Source organism: Lycorma delicatula, chromosome 8 (assembly GCF_047948215.1).
Source record: "Lycorma delicatula isolate Av1 chromosome 8, ASM4794821v1, whole genome shotgun sequence".
Taxonomy (NCBI): domain Eukaryota; kingdom Metazoa; phylum Arthropoda; class Insecta; order Hemiptera; family Fulgoridae; genus Lycorma; species Lycorma delicatula.
This window is the reverse complement of record NC_134462.1, coordinates 17803179-17823227: the sequence shown is the minus strand read 5'-3', so window position 1 is coordinate 17823227 and position 20049 is coordinate 17803179. Positions and strand designations below refer to the sequence as shown.

The window sequence follows — 20049 nt, the reverse complement described above, 5'->3', positions numbered from 1 at the left end:
TGTTTAACTGCATAACTTTCACAAAATAATCGATTATGAAATTGATAAATAAATTTTTTTATTGTATATTATAGTACGATTTTTTAATTCTAAATTTTAACGGTAAGAAATCAGTATTACTTCTGCCATTATTATCTAGTAATTTCAATAAGATATTACGTCGAATGAACGTAGGTCGGTCAACAGTTCACAGAAGTACTAGTAAAGTTTTTTCCAAAATATATGTTAAGTATTCATTTTGTCATAGTTTTTTTGTAAGATTATATGTGTCTTATTTGGTGTGTGCGTGTGCGTGTGTGTGTGTGTGTTCAATATAAAGTACCGTTCACTTCAGTCATTTTAAAATTAAAATACAATTTTATATTCATCAATTTTTTCAATGCTTTTTTATTTTTAAAAAGTTGTAAAAATAATTTTTCATTTTAAATCCTTTTAAACATTTTTTCTTTATACATTAATACCTGTTTGACCTGTTTTTTTTTTTTTATTTTATGATTATTTTAACATACAATTCCGTTAAACTTATTTCAGATTTTAATGATAAATTGTTTATATTTTTAATTAAAAGACTTAATTTTTTATTTTATTATTTTTTAAGGGATTAAATGAAGGAAATTTAATAAAATTATTTGTTGAATTAGAATATAAAACTCGTCATAAAATTTTTCCAATCTGTTTTACATTATATACTTATTTTATATGAAAATATATATTTATTTATTAAAGTAAAAATGTATTTTGTACTAGATAATTTTTTTCACTATTAATTTTTTTTTTTAGCGATAATTTTAACGTTTTATTTAACCATCCGTATTATTACAGCGAAGCCAGAACTTTTAACAAATTTATCTTATATCTTAAATATTTTTTATAATATTTATATTTGCTGGATTCAAATATAGCACGATTTTTGATAACAGTAAATGTTTAATGAATTCATTTAATAAAAAGGATTTTTCAGGTATTTGACTTACGTATTGAATAATTAAAGCCTAATTATTTTAATTAAAATGTTTAAATAAATAGGTTTTTTTAAATTTTAAATGAATAAGACAACAAAATATGGCAACCTTTAAATATTTTTTTTAACAGTGAAAAGGAAATCATGTGGATACCACATGACTTCAATACCTTACACGCCTATTAAATTACATTTACACTTTTTTTTTAATGAAAAGTACATAAAATTTTATTTCATTACCAACTTTTGATGTTTTTTTTAATTTTTTTTATTGTTATTGAATTATTATTTATCGTATTTTTTTTTACAGTCAGAGAGGTGAATAATTATTAATAAAACAATATATTTAAATTTAATAAAAAAATTAAAAAAAGGAGATGAAGTGTGATTCAAACCGATATGCCTTCCCATTGTAAGATCCAAATATTTCATTAATTAAGATTTTATTTGGCTATAACTCTGGAACCAATGAAAAAAGTACCACTTATGATATCTCTTTGAAAAGCTCTCAATGAGAGCTTATTACTGCAGTTAAGAAAAAGTCCAAAATCCAATTCTTTTGAATTTTGGGTTTTTGAACACTATTGGTCCTGTCGATTGTAATCAAAAGGGGAGGTGCTTAACTAGATGTTACAACAATCCTAGATCCAAAATTTCAACATCCTACAGCTAATAGTTTTTGAGTTTTACATATGTACGTACCTACAGACGTCACGCCGAAACTAGTCAAAATGGATTCAGGGTTGATCAAAATGGATATTTCCGTTGAAATCTGAAAATCAAAATTTTAAGCGTTCACAATTCCTAGTTTTACTTAGTACAAGGAAGTAAAAATATTAAAACCAAATTAAATTAACGAAAAGTCGGTCTTCTTGCGCAGAAGTAGGAATTTTTTTTTTATTTACGTTTTTTAATTCAAACAAGCTAAATTATTTTTATTTATTACATCTACGTATTGTATAATTGAACAGAATAATCTTAACCCAGAGTTAATTTTCTAAAATAAACTTTTTATTTTTTTATATGAAAAAATAAAAATTGCAGTAACATTCCAGCTTTTTATATTTATAATATGATTTTTTATCATCTGTTAAATCTCTTTTAATAAGTGATAAAATAATTTATTATCATTTCATATCTAGATATTTATTTTACTTTATTTCCAATATTTTGAACTTTCAATACTTTTTTTTCTAGTTATGAATCATAAAAGGCAATTTTGGGGCGTTTGTAGCATCAGTTTAACATTATATTTGGTATGATCTCCCTCTTCAAAAATCACCCTATTTTTGGAAACCTCACATCTGTCACGAAGAGAATCGAGTATATATAATATTGCTAGGATTATCTAAATTATACGTTGTGAATTAAACCCTGGTCGGTCCCGATAGATCTATAGTCAGTTACGTACCTAGTCTTTTCTAGTTACATTTCATCTGTTTGATAATAATAATGACAACCGACAATGATGGCTGTGGAAATGGTTATTACCGACTTTTACTTCAACGACGACGATTATGAACGTTTCTGATAAATATAACATGAGTAAAAAGGGGGAAATACAATAAGTCTTTTGTTTATTATAATATTCTAAGGATCATATTGTATTATTTTTATTATTTGTTTGAACATCTTTGATATTGCATAATAGTAATTTATATCGTGAATATTATTCAACTTATTGCATAACTTAAATATAAATTATTACAATTTTATATAATCATATCACTCTTTGTATTATATTGTTCTGTTGATAATTCTCCCAATACATTTATAAATCTAATAAAAAATCTTACTGTGCAATATTTTATTAAAAATTAAATATATTTCGTATGACTTCCTGTTAAGTAATTGTAGGAGAACTGATAAGAGATATAACTGCAAAAAGACACAGAATATAATCTTAAATATTAATATTAATACTCTTTAATATTAATATTAAAGCTTATTAGAAAAACTGAGGAATTAAGTAGTTTCCCACTGACTCCTTCATTATATCGAGCTCATTACAATGGAAATGATACTCATCTCCACTACCCGAATTCAAGCTCCATGTAATTGCGAAATATTAAGGATAGAAAATATATGTATAACGTCACGAACTTTATATCGTATTTCTTATCATCGTATTCGTCCTAATATACATTTGTTTTCAAATTAACGACCATTCAAGTATATTATTGAAGCTTTTTATTCATTTCTAGTCCTAATGATTGTCAGAAAATATAAGTAGATTCCATACTTCCTCTTTGTTCCCCTTTGTTTATATTTTCTATATTTCTATGTTATTATTTTACTATAGATTTAAATTTGCTCATTAATATTATTTATTAATGATTTTTTAGTCATTTATTAATTTAATTTTTTTGTTCATACAAAATATTTGTTTAATCAAATGCTGGGAAATAAATTAAAAGATTGTATATATTACTAAAAACCAGTAAATATTTTAAGGAAATTTTTTGTTAAAGTGTCCCAATAAAGATTTGAAATTTTATTTAGGTAAAGCACCTCCACACCTTTCTCCAATTTCTGCAAAAATTTAATACATTTTTAATTGCTTGTGTGAAATAAAGGAAGTATTGTGATTGCGAAAAATTTCGGTTTCAAGATTTCAATGGAAATATTCATTTTGATTATCCCTGAATCCAATTTGACTAGTTTCGGCGTAACGACAGTACGTATGTTTCTCGCATAACTAAAAAACGATTACCCCGTAGGATGTTGAAATTTTGGATTTAAGATTGTTTTAACACCTAGTTGGGCACCTCCCCTTTTGATTGTAATCTACTCGACCAAAAACGCCCAAAAAAACCCAAAATTCAAAACAATTTGAATTTCGAACTTTTTTTTTTATCTGCAGTAATAAGCCCTCATTAAGAGTTTTTCAACGATGTATCATAAGTGGTACTTATTTTCATTGGTTCCAAAGTTACAGCGAAATAAAATTTTAATTAATGAAATATTTGGATCTTAGGGGAAGACACATCGGTTTGAATCAGACTTCAACTCCTTTTTTTGTAACTTTTTTTTTAATTTAAATATATTGATTTATTAATAATTATTAACTTCTGATTGTAAAAAGATTGTTTACAATGAGAGGTTAATAATTAGGCTACCCAAACTCAGAGTAACATACATACGTACATACACACAAATATCGGTCTGACAAATAGATTGTTTGAACTTGGAAGAATTGGAATAAAACAGTTTTCGCAGTTTATTTTCTTAAGGCACAAAGCTTACAGACAATTTTTTTTATGGATTTTTATACTTATCCGTTGCAGCTATAACTGCATAAATCGCTATAATCAAGAAAGAAAATAGAAGTTTCAATGGGCCAAGGTTTATATAATCTTATAGTTATCGCTGCAGAACTGAACTGAACTTTAGTTATCGCGAAAGAACTGAACAATCATTACTCCTTTCCCGATCTTAAAATTAGAAGCAATGAACAAGATAGAGATGATTAAACATTACAGTCTTATCACAAACCCCCTAGTGTGCGATATTTTTTTAAATCATCACAGAACAGCCGTTATAAAATAAGAAATACAATGACCCGACTTTTATGTAGTCGGTTGATTTACCGGTAATTACTGCCCGCATATTATCAATAGTAAGTGTATGAGAAATATATTATTTATTCGCTTTTACAATATACATTTCTTATTTACAATACGTGAAATTCATTTTGTTCAAATATGCATGTAGAGATAACAAAATGAAAGTAATAATAATTAAAGGGAATATAAAAGTAATTTAATTGCTCTCTTTTAGCTTTCTCTACCCTTTTATATTTAATATTACTTTCTATACAAACAATTTAGAAGACTAACCGTTTTTAATCAGAAACAAACCATTAAAATCACTTGTTAAGTTTGATAAACGGTCTGGTTTTATTTGATTTCGACAAACGTAAACATAATACGGTAATATACATGAATGAGTCAGATAGGTAAAACAATGTTTGTACTTCCGTTTTGTTTTTAAATGAACTATAAGTTTTGTTGTTTTTGTGCGTTAGGCCTATACAAACATTATCTTAGGGGAGAGATTCAAGAGTTTTAGGCACCGTACGTCACTGAATCTTGATGAATCACAATGGGTGTCTTTTTAGTATCTTAACCCTCATCATCATCAAACCTTTGTTTAAAAATAAAGCACGCATATGCCATTTATTCCTATTGTTTTTACATTTTCTATTTTTTCTCCTCCCATCTCGTTTTTCTCATTTTTTATTTCCCCAACTCCTTCACAATATAAATATGAAAATTCCCTATAATTTTTTCCTGATAACTTTTTATGTTAGTTTGACTGTTGTTGGATTATATTCAACGGTATAATCTTCATATTTGGAACAGTTCTTAAATAGTAAATAGAATTGTTTTTAAAAATATTTATAATTTTAGTTTCCCTGCTAAATAGTAGTTATATTGTGTAGCTACTATACTAGTCCAGCCCGTATCTTGTTTTTGGATTGGATTTTTTCTATTGATCGCTAATTTTTGCTTTAATGCCTCCGGAATATCATCAGAAATGATTATTTCGTTATGCGCCAGCTGAAAAAGGTGTGCTTAAATTTTTATTAAACGAAATATAAAAAATTTTAAAAATCCATTTTTTCTCCTATTTCTAAACATTAACTGTTCATTTTAGAGAAAAGATCGAGAGAAAAAATTTTTGTTATTAAATTTTACACACAATATTGCAAGTATATTTGAAAAATTCTTTAAGCTCTCCTAATTAACCGATTTTTTGTTAAATCCTCCTAATTTTAATTTTTTTTAAATGCATTTGAAATTTTGACTCCTCTTTTATAAATGATTAAATTTTCAAGAATCTAGAGACTTTATTTTAGGCTCTACACAATTTGGAAAAGTACATTTTTATTTTTAAATCAGGATTACAAAATTATTATGCAAAAACTATCTGACCGATTATTTTTAAATTTTTCATACATATATATCAAAAAGTTCCTTGAAGAAAAGATCTGAAGGTTGTATGTATAATATAACTACTCAAAAAAGATTCCCAAAAAATCTTGTTTTTGTTTCATCCTTTGACAGTTTTTGCTATTTTTCATCAATAATAACGTATTTTTAGGTACATTTCATAAGAAAGCTACCTAATGTAATGAGTACCATGACTCGACTTCCGGAAAATTTCGACGCGTTTCACATCCCCCAGACCACAAAACTACCGTCACTATTGATCACATAACTTTACAGGGAAAGTTTTTCAACATTTTGCTGATTATTTTATGTACATTTAATTCTGTTGAGAACAAAACTTATAATTTATAAATGTAATATTCTATGGAAATTTTGATAGAAAGCTACTTGGTATTCTACATCTGATGCATACAATTTCAGTAAAATTTACTCCTTGTGAAGTATGTATAATTTATACGTCATTTCTTGCACAGTATCTATATTAAATTCAATCATGTTTGCAAAGTTGTTTTTACGAAGAAAGTAAGATTGTTTTATTTAATGTAAATTAATTCTCAGTAGAAATTATTTGTTTATTTATACGTGTTAGAAGAATATAAAAAAATAACCCCGTACGTAGTAAACGAATCACAATTACACATCTTGATTGTCTGTAATTTTCTGTAATTATATTTCGTGTTAAATACCTCGTTAAATTTTGTTGCCTTTTATTTGCCCGATTGAATGAAGCAATCGTAAAATAATACAATCCATTTACATAAAGAAAATCTAAAAGCCACTACTGATATATTTTTGCCCTTTTGCATCCCTTTTTTTGGTAAAAGTTATACCAAGGATTAACCAAGGTTATTAATCGCAAACTAAACTTTTTGTCTAAAATTACATTTTACATCGATATTAGTCGATACTTTTATCTTAAACTGTAATAATAATAACATTTTATAAAAAATAACTGCACCAATGAGCTAAAGATTTACTATTGTGCAATCTTAAACAATATAAAATAAAGAAAATAAATAACGATAATTTAAATAAAAGATGTGAAATGCCAACTGTTATATAATAAAAATTTGTTTATAATGTCAAAGGTGTACAATTTTAGGTTTTAACATAATTATATATATAGTATTAAATTGTGTTTTCGTTTAGTTTTTACTTTCCCAGCGAATGTAGCTAGAATAGCTATATTAAAGAGAAACGTATAGTGATTATATCAAAAGTGGTGTATCGAGGTTTTTACAAGTTTTAACGTTTTAGGGTCTAACTAGTACATCTAGATAAAAAAAAGTATGTATGTACGTACGTATGTAGATATACATGTGTCGCACTGCTTTTGGCCTTATATCAGACGATTAACCGAACCTATTTTATTTGAATTTGAGTAAAATATATTTTATTTATGGGCATTGATTATATTTTTTTTTTTAAATTTGTTCAGGATTGATATTGCGTAAAAACGATTTCGATTTTCTTCAGTGTTTTAGAGAAAACATTATTAAAGCGAATTAAAAACCTACAACGCATTCATAAATAATCAAATTATTTTCAGAAAATTAACCACCATCTTTTAAAATATAACTATATGTAGTTATCCAGGAAGCACTGGAATAAGCCAGGAATAGGCAGGAAATTAAAAATTCAAGAGCAGATTGCTTTACTTTATTAAGGGTCATATCTATAATATTATTAAATAAATAAAGACTCTTAATTGTACGTAATTGTTTCATAATTCGTTATTAAAAATTCATGATATTCTGTATGACAATATATCATAATGATTATATTTTAATATCACATATATTTACATGTGATGATGTGTTTATATATATATATATATTTTTTAAAGAAATTATTTTGATCCAAAATGATAAGCAGATATTTTTGAATATTTGATTGAGAGAGTTGTGAACATTAATGGCAGAGGGGATGATTCAAGTACTAAATAAGGGGTCTGGTATTCAATTTTGCTCACTCTCACTTACTCTCATATCTCCCCACTGTCACAACCACCAGGTGGTTTAACAGCTGCTCTTCTACATGGCATATAATTGTTCAGTACTCTCACTGAAACTACTTCCCTCAATCTTCTTCCCCTATTACATTACTATATCACTGTTGTCGGTTTATAAAAAAAAAAAAGAAAAGCATATACAGAATACAGACAAGGACGTGGTGTCATATGATACTTCTTTTTATATTCAAACTAATTTTAATTGATTTGATACATTTGTGTTTTGAACTTTTCTTTTCATATGCTTTCACCCTTTAGTATATATTTATATATATAAGCTGTACTTCCGGTTGTCGTTGGTATTATTGAAACGGTTATAAAAAGTATTTATTATAAAATGTAATACAAACCATCTGTGATAATCGTGTTTTTAAAATCCATTAACAGTTTTTTCAAAGTTATGATATTACTACCATTTCATTGAGTAAGTTGATGCTATTCATTTTTATTAATTCTATAAAAAAATTTTGAATTTTTAATAATATGAAAAAAAGAGGAAGTTTTAATTTGAGGTATTTTTTAATTTATATTCAAATAATATTTAATCCACTTAGGCTAGTCTAGTGGTTAATTTGTCGATGCAAATCAGTTGTTGCAAAACAGATGATTTTCAAAGTTAAAAGATCTGAGGTTCAGATCCTAATAAAAGCCAGTTGTTTTTACATAGATTTCAATATTAGATAGTGAATACTGATGTAGGGTTCATTTAACGAACATGTCTCAGGAATGGTTGACCTGAGTACATAAAGACCTCATTAAATATCATTCTCATCTCACTGGGCTGTGAGGGCGGTTGCTTATTGTTAACTAGTTGAACAGATTGCTACGTACACATTAGGAAAAACAAAAATAAAAAAATTATTCTTAATCTTCAGAAAATAATTAATTTTAATACATTTATTTTTATTTTGTTGCGCAAATTTCCCATGATGTCAGATCAAGTTTTTCTGCATATATTATGTGGGAAATTTTTTTAACAAAAACTTCGAAACCATGTATGAATATGATTTGTAGATATTATTCATTTTTTTGGTCATTATCATTGCCTATTTTAGATTGATGTAGCATAACAGTATCTAGTCAGATGGAATTCTAATATTTAGAATACTTTTACACAAAAAAACTTGAGGAAAAACATTTTATATATATATATATTCTAACATTAGATAGATTCTAGCCAAATTTATATAAATCTTTTTATGTTGATCTCATTTCATATTTTTATAAAGTTACAGATTTTCTATCTTTAATGTTTCTTAGAAATAGCATTTTTTATACAGCTTACATGTTTTTAAAATCTAGTTTAAACAAATAAAAAAATTGAAAATTAGTGCTGTAATCGTAAAAGTTATAGGGAATATTATATCAGTCACAACTTACTCCCAGAAATAATGTAACCATGCTAAATAATTACAAACAACCTATGCTTGCTAAAAAGCATGAGGAGTGAAGTGATCTCCCATATCCTTTGTTATTGAATCAAATTACATCACTATACAAAGCCATCAAAATTCAAGTGATATTAGGTTCTAAAAGTGATGATTTAATTTTGTTCATATAGAAAGTGGACATATAATGAACATATCTGAGAGAGAAATAGTGATCATTGACTTTTATACCTCAGCTGATTTACACTCATTACAGTCATAAGAAATATCTGGATAGACAATGTAAAGCAACAAATTAATGTACACCCTTTCTATCAAGAAACAATGTTATATCACATACATAGCCTTTTCACAGTAGCCTAGGAGATATGAAAAATAATATTTTTTTATTTTTCTTTAAAGTAACATGTTCTCAACTGTATGTCAGTTTTACAGTTAAAGAATTGATAAAGTACTAGTTTTCAGATTGTAGACTATTTTTTGGAATATTTTTTAAATTTATTTTATTTATTATTGCTATTAATGAAATAACATAGTACAAGATTTCATGTTTTCTTTAAAATTTGAAATAGGAAAATCAGTTTTGTTTAATTAAACAAAAAATTTAGATTATTTATGAAAAAATCAATGTTTTCTAAAATATTTTTTTGTTAAATAAAAGATTATAATATTATTAAAACTTTTTTAATATTTCAAAATTACTTTTATTTATTTTTTATCAAACAAATAATTTTTTTTAATTTCATTCACTCATATTTCAATAAAAATATTATTTATACAATTTAAATGAAATCAGGAGTCAAATAAATGTGAAAATTACCATATATTTTTTAAATTCTATTGTGCTATGGAACTAACATCTCATGCTTCCAATTAGGTACTCAGATAATTTATAACAGAATAGAATAAATGTTAAAATGTGTACTAGATAAGGGAAATTTCAATTTTATTCAACAAATGGGAACATATGAAACAGTTTTGACCCTTTGATTAATTTTTATAAGGCAGACTGAAAAACTGAAGCTAATTTTAATTTATAAGAAAAGTTAAAGAAAAAACACCTTGTTTATTAGAAGATAAGCAAACAGATTTTTAATCTACTCCTTTAAGAACTAATAACAAATTTTAGGAAAATTTAGGTAAATAATTGATTTTTTTCTTTTATTTACAGAGACACTTAGATAAAGGTGGTGATTTACTGGAAGAAGCAAAAGATTGTCCACCAGATAAAGGATCAGGTTTAAAAGATTTAGCAAGATCATTGAAGCATCATCTTCGAGGCTTTAGTGAACGTCTTGAAGATACAAGAGAACGTTTAGAAGATACTTCGAGATGTTTCTATCTTTTAGACAGGGTATGAATAATTGCATTAAATTTATTTTATATTTATATTATAATTAAAATTTTTATTTAACAGAACATTAATAAAGTGGAAATCCTTAAATAACTTTTCAACCATTTAATACAAAAAAAGAAATGAAATTTAAAAAATATTGCTACCTCAAAATATTTATTTTTACTTTCCCTTCTAATGCTGTAGCAGAGCTATAGCTGTAGAAAGAAAGTATTGTAATGTGTCCAGTTTGGACATATGCGGTTTTCACCAGATCCTGATGTTTTGACACCTAAGGAACCCAAAAAACCAGACAGAATTTTTTCAGATGTTTGTATGTACATGTGTGTGTGTTCAGTGTCTCATACCTTATATCTCCAGAACTACTGAACCGATTTTGACCAAACTTGGTCAGATTACTTCTGTATATACGGAATTGATGCCATTAATTGTTCAACTTAAAAGATCAAGGGAGCAAGGCTGTAGAGCAAAGTCACCTTCGGTATCTCAAGATTTTGCCTAAGTAAGGTCTTATTTTTCTTAGGCACATTTTTTAATTAAAAAATAATATTTTTTTTAAAAACGTTTTTTGAAAATTGCACCCCATCCCAAAAAAACGCTCTAAACTAGTGGCTAAGTGGGTATACTGCATCAGTAGTACCCCCTGTCACCGCAAGGAGTGCTAGTGTAGCACTGATGTACAGATGTTGCAGAAAAAATTATATTTAAATAAAATGATAAATATTTTTAATTAAGTTGTCTGTGTATGTGTGTGTAAGTAGTGCATCAGAAAAATTTGCATGATGGGAGAGTCCTACAACTGTGTTGTCAGCTTTTTTGGTTTGATACCATTACAAGAATTTGAAATGCACTTTTTTGTCATTTTTGAAATTTTGGTTAGGGTTATTGTAATTTGAAGTTTTTTTATGACAAAATATTAGTTTTTTAACATCTTTTAAATTGATATGGTACAATTCTTATCCTTTCTTTTTAAAATATTTGAGTTGTTCCATATGGGGGCTTGGGATAAGATAGTTTCATACCAAAAAATAGATCATTTTGAAACCAGAATGTGCTAAATTTCATTTTTTTATGTTTAACATTTGAAAGTTACTTATCAGTTCTCATACTTTATTAGCATTCTGAACATATATATTATAGTGAATAATAAAAGAATTAATTGGATCTTTATGAAGCATATGAAAGAATTAGTAATATGTTTGTGTAAACATTATTAGTTTCCTGATTAATAATTAGCAAACAAAAGGTTTAAAAATTAATTAGTTTAGCATCATGAGTTTGCTTACTCTTCCTCAATCATGAAAAATACACACATTTCAAAGTTATTTCCAATTGAATTTAGTAAATTGCACGAAGTTGAGATTCAAATTTTACTTATTAAATAAAAGTTCTAAATTTTTAACAGATCTAATCCAGGCGATATCTAATCACCTCTGATTCACTTAAACAGAGGTAATCCTCTTTAGGCCTCCTCAACCTCTTGCCCGACCCTCCACCTATGATTAAATGAATAAATCTTTTTATCTGATTGTTATTATTATAAATCATATCAAAAATGGGTATCCCAGTCAAGTTATGAAATTCATTTTTGAAAAACTCAATTTAATAATTTTTAACTCTATTTGAATCTTTACAATAAAATAATTACTATATATTAGAAAACAATAACCAAAATTTTGAGTTCTTTTTTTCACATTGTTATGTAAAGATATTTATTTCTAATTTTATGATACATTGATAAATAAATACAAAAAAGCTGATTAGTTTTATACTTGTGAAGAATTTTATGAAAGCTGAATGGTGGGATTATTGCTTCATGTTCCTGAAAAACAGAACTTTCTCATTTTGGAAATTCGCATTCTTAATGGGAAGCATTCAGGTAAAATTAATTTTTAAAAAAATAATCCCTAATTGGTGATAATAGATTTAAAAATAGAATTTTTAAAATCATTTAAAAAATACAGCCATAATTCAAAATAAGCAAAGTTGTAATTTTCTAGGAAGGAAGTGAAAACTTTTGGCTAATTTTACTTTATTATTTTTTTAGAAATAGTCATGAGTAAGGTCAAAAAATAAAATTTTTAAATTTTAAATATAAAAGGTATTTATGCGCGCGCGCGCGCGCGTGCGTGCGTGCGCGCGTGTGTGTGTGCGTGTGTGCATGTGTGCGTGTGTGTGTGTGTGTGTGTGTGTGTGTGTGTGTGTGTGTGTGTGTGTGTGTGTGTGTGTGTGTGTGTGTGTGTGTGTGTGTGTGTGTGTGTGTGTGTGTGTGACAGAACAAAAAGAGAGGGGAAAGTAGACAAATAGGCTATGAATATTATTTGTTTTGGAACTCGGTAAATAAATTCTGATGTACAAAATAAACAATATATTACTAATTATATAATATAAATACATAAGTAAATACTTAATTGTTTATATAGGTTTACCTAAATTTAAACAATTGTAATAATTGAATAGAATTTTACAATACTTTCCCAATAAACCTCCATGTTAGATAATACATTGTTACTGATATGACTTAGTAATTCAAATATTCATTACTCTTATCTCACTTTGAATACTAGATTGCATTTATGTTCAGTCTAAGTCTGACTAGTAGTTGATATTTTAGAACCAGGTTAACTGATATCCAGTGAATTTCTTAACTTAGCAGAGTTGTTACAATAGTTGTTTTGAATTTAATAATTTTCGTATGGATGCATCAGGCTATAACATGCAGTTGTAAGTTTGTTAAATTTTATTTATCTAATTAATAATTATCATTATTATATTCATCTCTTACATCATTGCAGTGTTTTGAGGTTACTAATCATCTATTAATTAATTGTGTTTTTCTTTTAAATAATTGGTTTTAAGAATCATGAAGGAATCAGTTTGTAGATTATTTTTTCATATCTTACATCAGGTAAATTTTTTTCCATTACGTTATATCACTTATTCTTTTAAATAACAAAATAATGTATTTACCTAACCTTCCTGATTGATGCCTAGATAAAAGATAACATTATATAAATTTATTCAGTTTGAATGTAAATTTTTAAAAATTCTATCATGTAAAGTTAAATTTGAATTTTTAACTAAAATGAATTATTTTAGGGAAAAATCATTTTTATAAAAATGAGTTATTTTTATACTGTTCAGTGACTGAATTGCAATAATAAAACTATAAATTTGGGTAAAACAAATACATTGTACTTCTACAGTAGATGTAACAAATTTCATGGAAAGTTTTCACCTTAGTGATAATAATAACAATCCTTTTACCAATATTGTAAAATTTATGGATGTTCCATGTGATGGTAAATTCTTGGGGTATGATCAAATTGACTTCAACCACTGCATAAATAAATAAATCTTTAATTCCTCTTCATAGATAATAATTCTTTATATAGATCATGTTAGGAATACGTAGGTATACTAATAAAGGGATGGAAAAAGGAACTGCGTCACTAGTTGCTTAAGTGGAAAAAGGGAAAACGTGAAAAACTTTGATCAGAACAGCATCACAAAATACACAATAACATTAAAAATAGATGTCATTTAAAATAAAAATACTTTTAAAATATTAAGCTAAATATTTGAAGATATAAAAAATAAGATAAAATATTTCATAATTCAAAAACATTAATGAAATTATTTGGTTACATACTTATATAAATTTTTAACAGGATGCAAAAAAAAATCAGTTTAAACATTTTTTAATTAGTATTATTTAAAAGTTCATCAAAAAATAATATTGTTTTATAAAAAAAAATGATTTTATATTTTAATTAAACTGACCTGAGAAATTTTTAAGTTAATTTGTTTAAAACGGCAAAAAAATAAAAGTAACCTTTGTAATAAACCAAAATGTTTTGAACAATATGAAATCATACAATTTTTCCTTGAAAAGTTAAAATAAAATTCTAACCATATACACTCAACAACATGACAAAATTTGTTAACAATTTAAAATTTAAATATTAAATATTAAAAAAAAAATGACTCAAAGTGGCAAAATATTTTTTTTTCAAAGAGCCTTTCATAGCTAATCAGGAATACCTTCTCCAAGGTGGCTTAAAACCACTGATGATCTTTTTTAAAGATATTTTTTAATATCTTTTAGTTCATGACAACCATCTTAAAAAGATTAAAAAAGAAAAGCATTTACATATGTAATTTTATAGTATATCCAATCTCTGTTGTTTTAGTTCGTTTATTATTTTGTTTTTGTAAAATTTTATGTCTATAAATAAAATTTATATTTTCTAAAATATGTTTAGATCTTGCTTTTTATATACTTGTTTTTATGATCTTGTAAACATTATTAAATATTTATTTTCCATCCGTATATCCCTGTCTGATATACACTGTTATTTCTGTGGGCTCCTTCAAGCTGCTTTGCTTGGTCAAAACAAGTTTGAAAACAGTTTTTTTAATCTTTCTAAAAATATAAGTATTCATCGAATTTATTTAGGTCAATACACTGTTTTAATACTTTTTTAATCTTCTTTTTATTTCAAAAGGAACCTTACTAATAAAAAAGTTCTTGGTATATTTTTATGAAGGTATTTTCATATTTGGAAAATATTTTAATTTAAAAAATTACTATGAGTGTTTTCTACTGTGACTATTTCCATATTTTCTTTTTAAACTCTGTACTATTTGAATTTTTTATCATTATTAATATCTCTGTAAAATAAAGCATAGTTCTCTAATTAATCTTTTAAGATATAGAAATTTTGACTATATATATATATATATATATATATATATATATATATATATATATGTATGTATGTATGTGTGTATGTGTATGTGTGTCTGTGTCTGTGTCTGTGTCTGTGTCTGTGTCTGTGTCTGTGTCTCTCTCTCTCTCTCTCTCACTCTCTCACTCTCTCTCTCTCTCTCTCTCTCTCTCTCTCTCTCTCTCTCTCTCTCTCTCTCTCTCTCTCTCTCTCTCTCTCTCTCTCTCTCTCTCTCTCTCTCTCTCTCTCTCTCTCTCTCTCTCTCTCTCTCTCTCTCTCTCTCTCTCTCTCTCTCTCTCTCTCTCTCTCTCTCTCTCTCTCTCTCTCTCTCTCTCTCTCTCTCTCTCTCTCTCTCTCTCTCTCTCTCTCTCTCTCTCTCTCTCTCTCTCTCTCTCTCTCTCTCTCTCTCTGTGTGTGTGTGTGTGTGAGTGTGTGTGTGTGTGTGTGTGTGTGTGTGTGTGTGTGTGTGTGTGTGTGTGTGTGTGTGTGTGTGTGTGTGTCTATCAGAATTGTGGATTACCAAGCTAGAATGTGTTATTAATTAGTCTTTAACAAAAAATGACAGCTAGAAGACAGTTTTTATTCCTCTGCGAGCTTTAAAATATATCTGATTCAGCCAGGTTTTAACATATGGAAAAGTAAACATTAAACTATTTTGCTATATTTGTACAAAAATAAAATAAATAATATTCACAGAATTAAGATTATGTAATCTTCAAACGATTACTTCTGTATTATTCTTATCATACCAGTCTCAGTGGGAAAGTGGTAGCATCTCTGCCTTTTAACCAGAGGTTCCAGGTTCAAACCCTGTTCAGGCCTGGCATTTTTTCACACACTACAAAATTCCATTATCCTCTATCAGCAGCTGTTTATTGGGTGTCAACAGGTTGTTGTTGTTGTTGTTGTTGCTAAAAGTAAATAAATATTGAGATATTTAAAATAACTAATAATTCTTTTATGTTTAAATAATAACATTTTCAAACTGGCTTTAAGATTTATGATGAATTATTTTTTTAAGAGTTCAAATTTTTAATAGTTATATTTCAAAGATATTTAATAAACTAAAAAATTTTAGTAACATTTTACAAAAGTTTTTATTATTATTACTTAATAATTTTATAGGTGTTAATTAATAATTATTTCAAGGTCTGTTTTCTAATCATAAAAATATTCAATCTAATTCAGACTTATTTAGCAAAAAATGTTTTATTTATTTATTTTTATTAAAATTGTTTATAGTCATAAATAATTTAAAAAGATTTAAGTATTTCATAACATTTTTATCAATTATCTTTATTACTGATTACAAGTTGTTATGAAATAAATAAATATAAACAAAATTATTGTTATTTTGTGTACAATTCATTTCTTTACTATACTTTCATTAACTTAAAATTTATGATATAAAGGTAATTTAGTATTATGTTTAATAATTAACAAAGAAAAAGAAAAACAATGTAACTGTTATGGAATAATTTTTTTATGTTAAAAAAGATGCTTTAAAATTATTAACTGCTAAACAAATCACTTTAAAAAATAGAACTCTAAAGATCTTTTAAGGCTAATTATCAGCACTTTCACAGATTGAGTATATGATAGCAGGTAGTCAAAAGTACCTGTGTAAAATCTTTTTAAAGATGATGGTCTAATTCCTAAAGATCTTTGAAAGAAAAATTTTGATTAGTTTGAATGTAGAATTTTAACTGGTTGGGACATATCATGAGATAAGAACAGTTGATTAAATAGTGTTAGAAGATCAGTAAAAAATGTATAAAGAAAAAGACAATCTACGAAAATTGGCATTATTAGGAACTCGAAGGTATAAAACCGCATTGAATTAAAAAAGGAAAAAATAGAGTAGAATAAAAATAATGTAGTACCAAGAACCTGCCTAAAGGTAGTAAAAAATATGATGATAAAGTCAAATTAAAATTAAAAATATTGAACCTAATTTAATTAATCTACTGTTTTTAAATTTCATTTAATTGGAATCCATTTGGTAAGAAAGTAAAAGTATTTTACTTTTTTCTTGACAAATTTTCTAGGGTTAGAATTATTAAAAAAAAAAATCATGTAATTCAACAAGACAAATAATGTATTATTTCATACAGTGTAATGTCATACTGTCCAAAATCACAGGTAATATTTAGAGTTATAAGCAGCTCTTTTACTCTGTTTACTCTAGGGACTTATTATAGTAAACATCATTACTCTCAGAGAAATTAACTCTTGTCTAGAGTAATTTTTGTACAGGTGCTTTACAACCCAAACCATAAGAAAGACTGGGACAGGTAATATGAAGAAACAAATTAATAAACCCCTTTCTATGGAAAACAATGGTTTATATATATAAACAATATTGTTTATCACCCATAATTATTCCTCAGTAAGCAATGTTTTGACATAAGAATAGACAGATGGAAGAAGGGTTGTATACAAACTCATCACACAACAACTAAAATTACATAATATATGACATCACTATGTTATTTTATCTCTCACACTTTACCCCAAGCAGTAACAGTCACGAGCAGTTATACATTGTCTCTACTCAGTAGGAAAAGTTATTGAGCTATTTAATTTTGTAACGGTTTAATTTATATAAGTATACATTAAAAAATTTTGAACAATAAATTAATTTATAATTTATAAAAGTTTACATTAATAAATGTTTTAAACCAGCGGGTTGGTCTAGTGGTAAAGTTGTTGTAAATCATCTGATTTCGAAGTCAAAGTTCTCAGGTTCAAATCCTAATATAGCTAGTTGCTTTTATTCAGATTTGAATACTAGATCATGGATACTGGTGTTCTTTAGTGGTAGGGTTTCAATTAACCACACGTCTCAGGAATGGTTAGCCTGAGTTTGTTCAAGACCAGTACAGTTAGATTACACTGATAGTTGCTAATAACTTTTTTTTAATTGTTGATGCGACCATAATAAAAATATTAAAAAATAAATGTTTTAATATGTAGAATTTGACATAAAAGTACATTACTTATCATTGTTTACTTCTTTATTAAAATTGTTTTTATCATGCATATATTTTTTTTAAATGTTAAACAACAGATTAAGGAAAATTTAAATAATATAATGAAGTTATTACATCATATGATATTACATCCACAATCTTTAGTTTATGACATGTTTGTTTTTTGTTTACTTTTTTCCTTATATTTATTTGATACCTTAAACTTTCTTTTAAGCATTTAGTATAATTAACAAACATGAACACTAACATTAAAACGTCCATTTAACAAACATATAAACATTAATATTTATTTTATTTGTTGTAAAATATTTTAAAATAATGTTTACAATGTATACAAAAATCAGTGTACGTATTTGAAATATTATATAGTAATCTACTAAGCAAATACTAAATTTATTTTTATATTTTTAATCATTTTTTCCCATGTAGGCCTACGAATGGGCATTAGAGGCTATGAAATACATGTCAAGAGTAAAACCAGAAGACAACAGCAGCACAGAACAGAGTATAAAACAATTGCGACAATATCTGATGGCTCATCCACCTCTTGCTCCTGAACATTTTACTGAAATGCTCTCTCTCGCAAAGAAACTTTCAAACGACAAACTACTTGAACAATGCAAGGTAATATATACATTTATATTTAAATAGAATCTATAATAGTTATATTTTTTGTAAATAAATTACAAAACTTGTTACCTTTAAATTAATGCTTTACTGAATGTTATCATTTTTAACGCATACTGTTGCTGTCAAATGGGTACAATTGTAGTTGGTCAGCTCTGTCAGTAAATCTTACTTTCATGAGTCCTTATAGATCTCAATATAATATCTCTCTGGGCAATGTGTGACAGCATGAGTGTTACACTATAGTAGGATGAAGAAATTGAAAAAGTTAATTCTCAGTCCTTAAAATAGAGACATTGCAGCTTAGGTATGGTAATCCTGACAGAACGTTTTGTGGTTTTCCAGATTGAAGGTTGGGTGTTAAAGAAGGTTTAATACTAATTTTCATATTTTATCGTTGTGAAAAGTATTAAGATCTAACTAAATGCCAGAAAAGTTTGTTATATAGAACAGTTATGTAATTTTCAAGAATAACTTACCCCATGTTAGGTTTCCTATGGCTGTTTGGTTATGATACATAACAAGTAGGTTTAAATTTAGTTCACAGTGATCTGAATTTATATTCTGTTATACAGTTCCCCTGATTTTCTTATTAAAACAAAGACTGTCATAATTAAGGAAAATGTTATGAGAAGCATATTACCATCAAATAGTGTTTTTTACTACAAAAAAGTTCAAAAACCATTTGAACTTATAATTATACATATATATAAAATATAAACCACCAAAACACAGCAATTAAAAAGTTAAATTTAACATATTAATTTCCAATAATCGATTTTTACGGTATCCCACATCTGCAGTTGGTATTGAACTATACAAACATATTCATTTTATAATTTTTCAATTGTCAAAATTTTTTCTGTTTCAAAAATTTTGAAATTTATTACGAATAAAAATTTTAAAATAGAGAACAGTTTCGACTAATTTACAAGTTATAAAATGTATATGTTGTAATGTAGTTATAAAATTCAATACCAACTGAAGATGCAGGATCACGTGAAAATCAATCATTGGAAATTAATATGGT

The 20049-nt window shown here is 26.4% G+C and overlaps 1 protein-coding gene across 4 annotated transcripts in view; it reads left to right on the top strand.

The window, feature by feature from the left end:
* Positions 1-20049, top strand: part of LOC142329226 (puratrophin-1-like) — a 1606956-nt gene that overhangs the window by 1564522 nt on the left and 22385 nt on the right. For all 4 annotated transcript variants that reach the window (XM_075373630.1, XM_075373632.1, XM_075373631.1 and 1 more), the window contains 2 exons: positions 10487-10669; positions 18822-19016. In XM_075373630.1, the coding sequence (XP_075229745.1) occupies positions 10487-10669; positions 18822-19016 (378 nt within the window). The remainder of the gene's footprint in view (positions 1-10486; positions 10670-18821; positions 19017-20049) is intronic.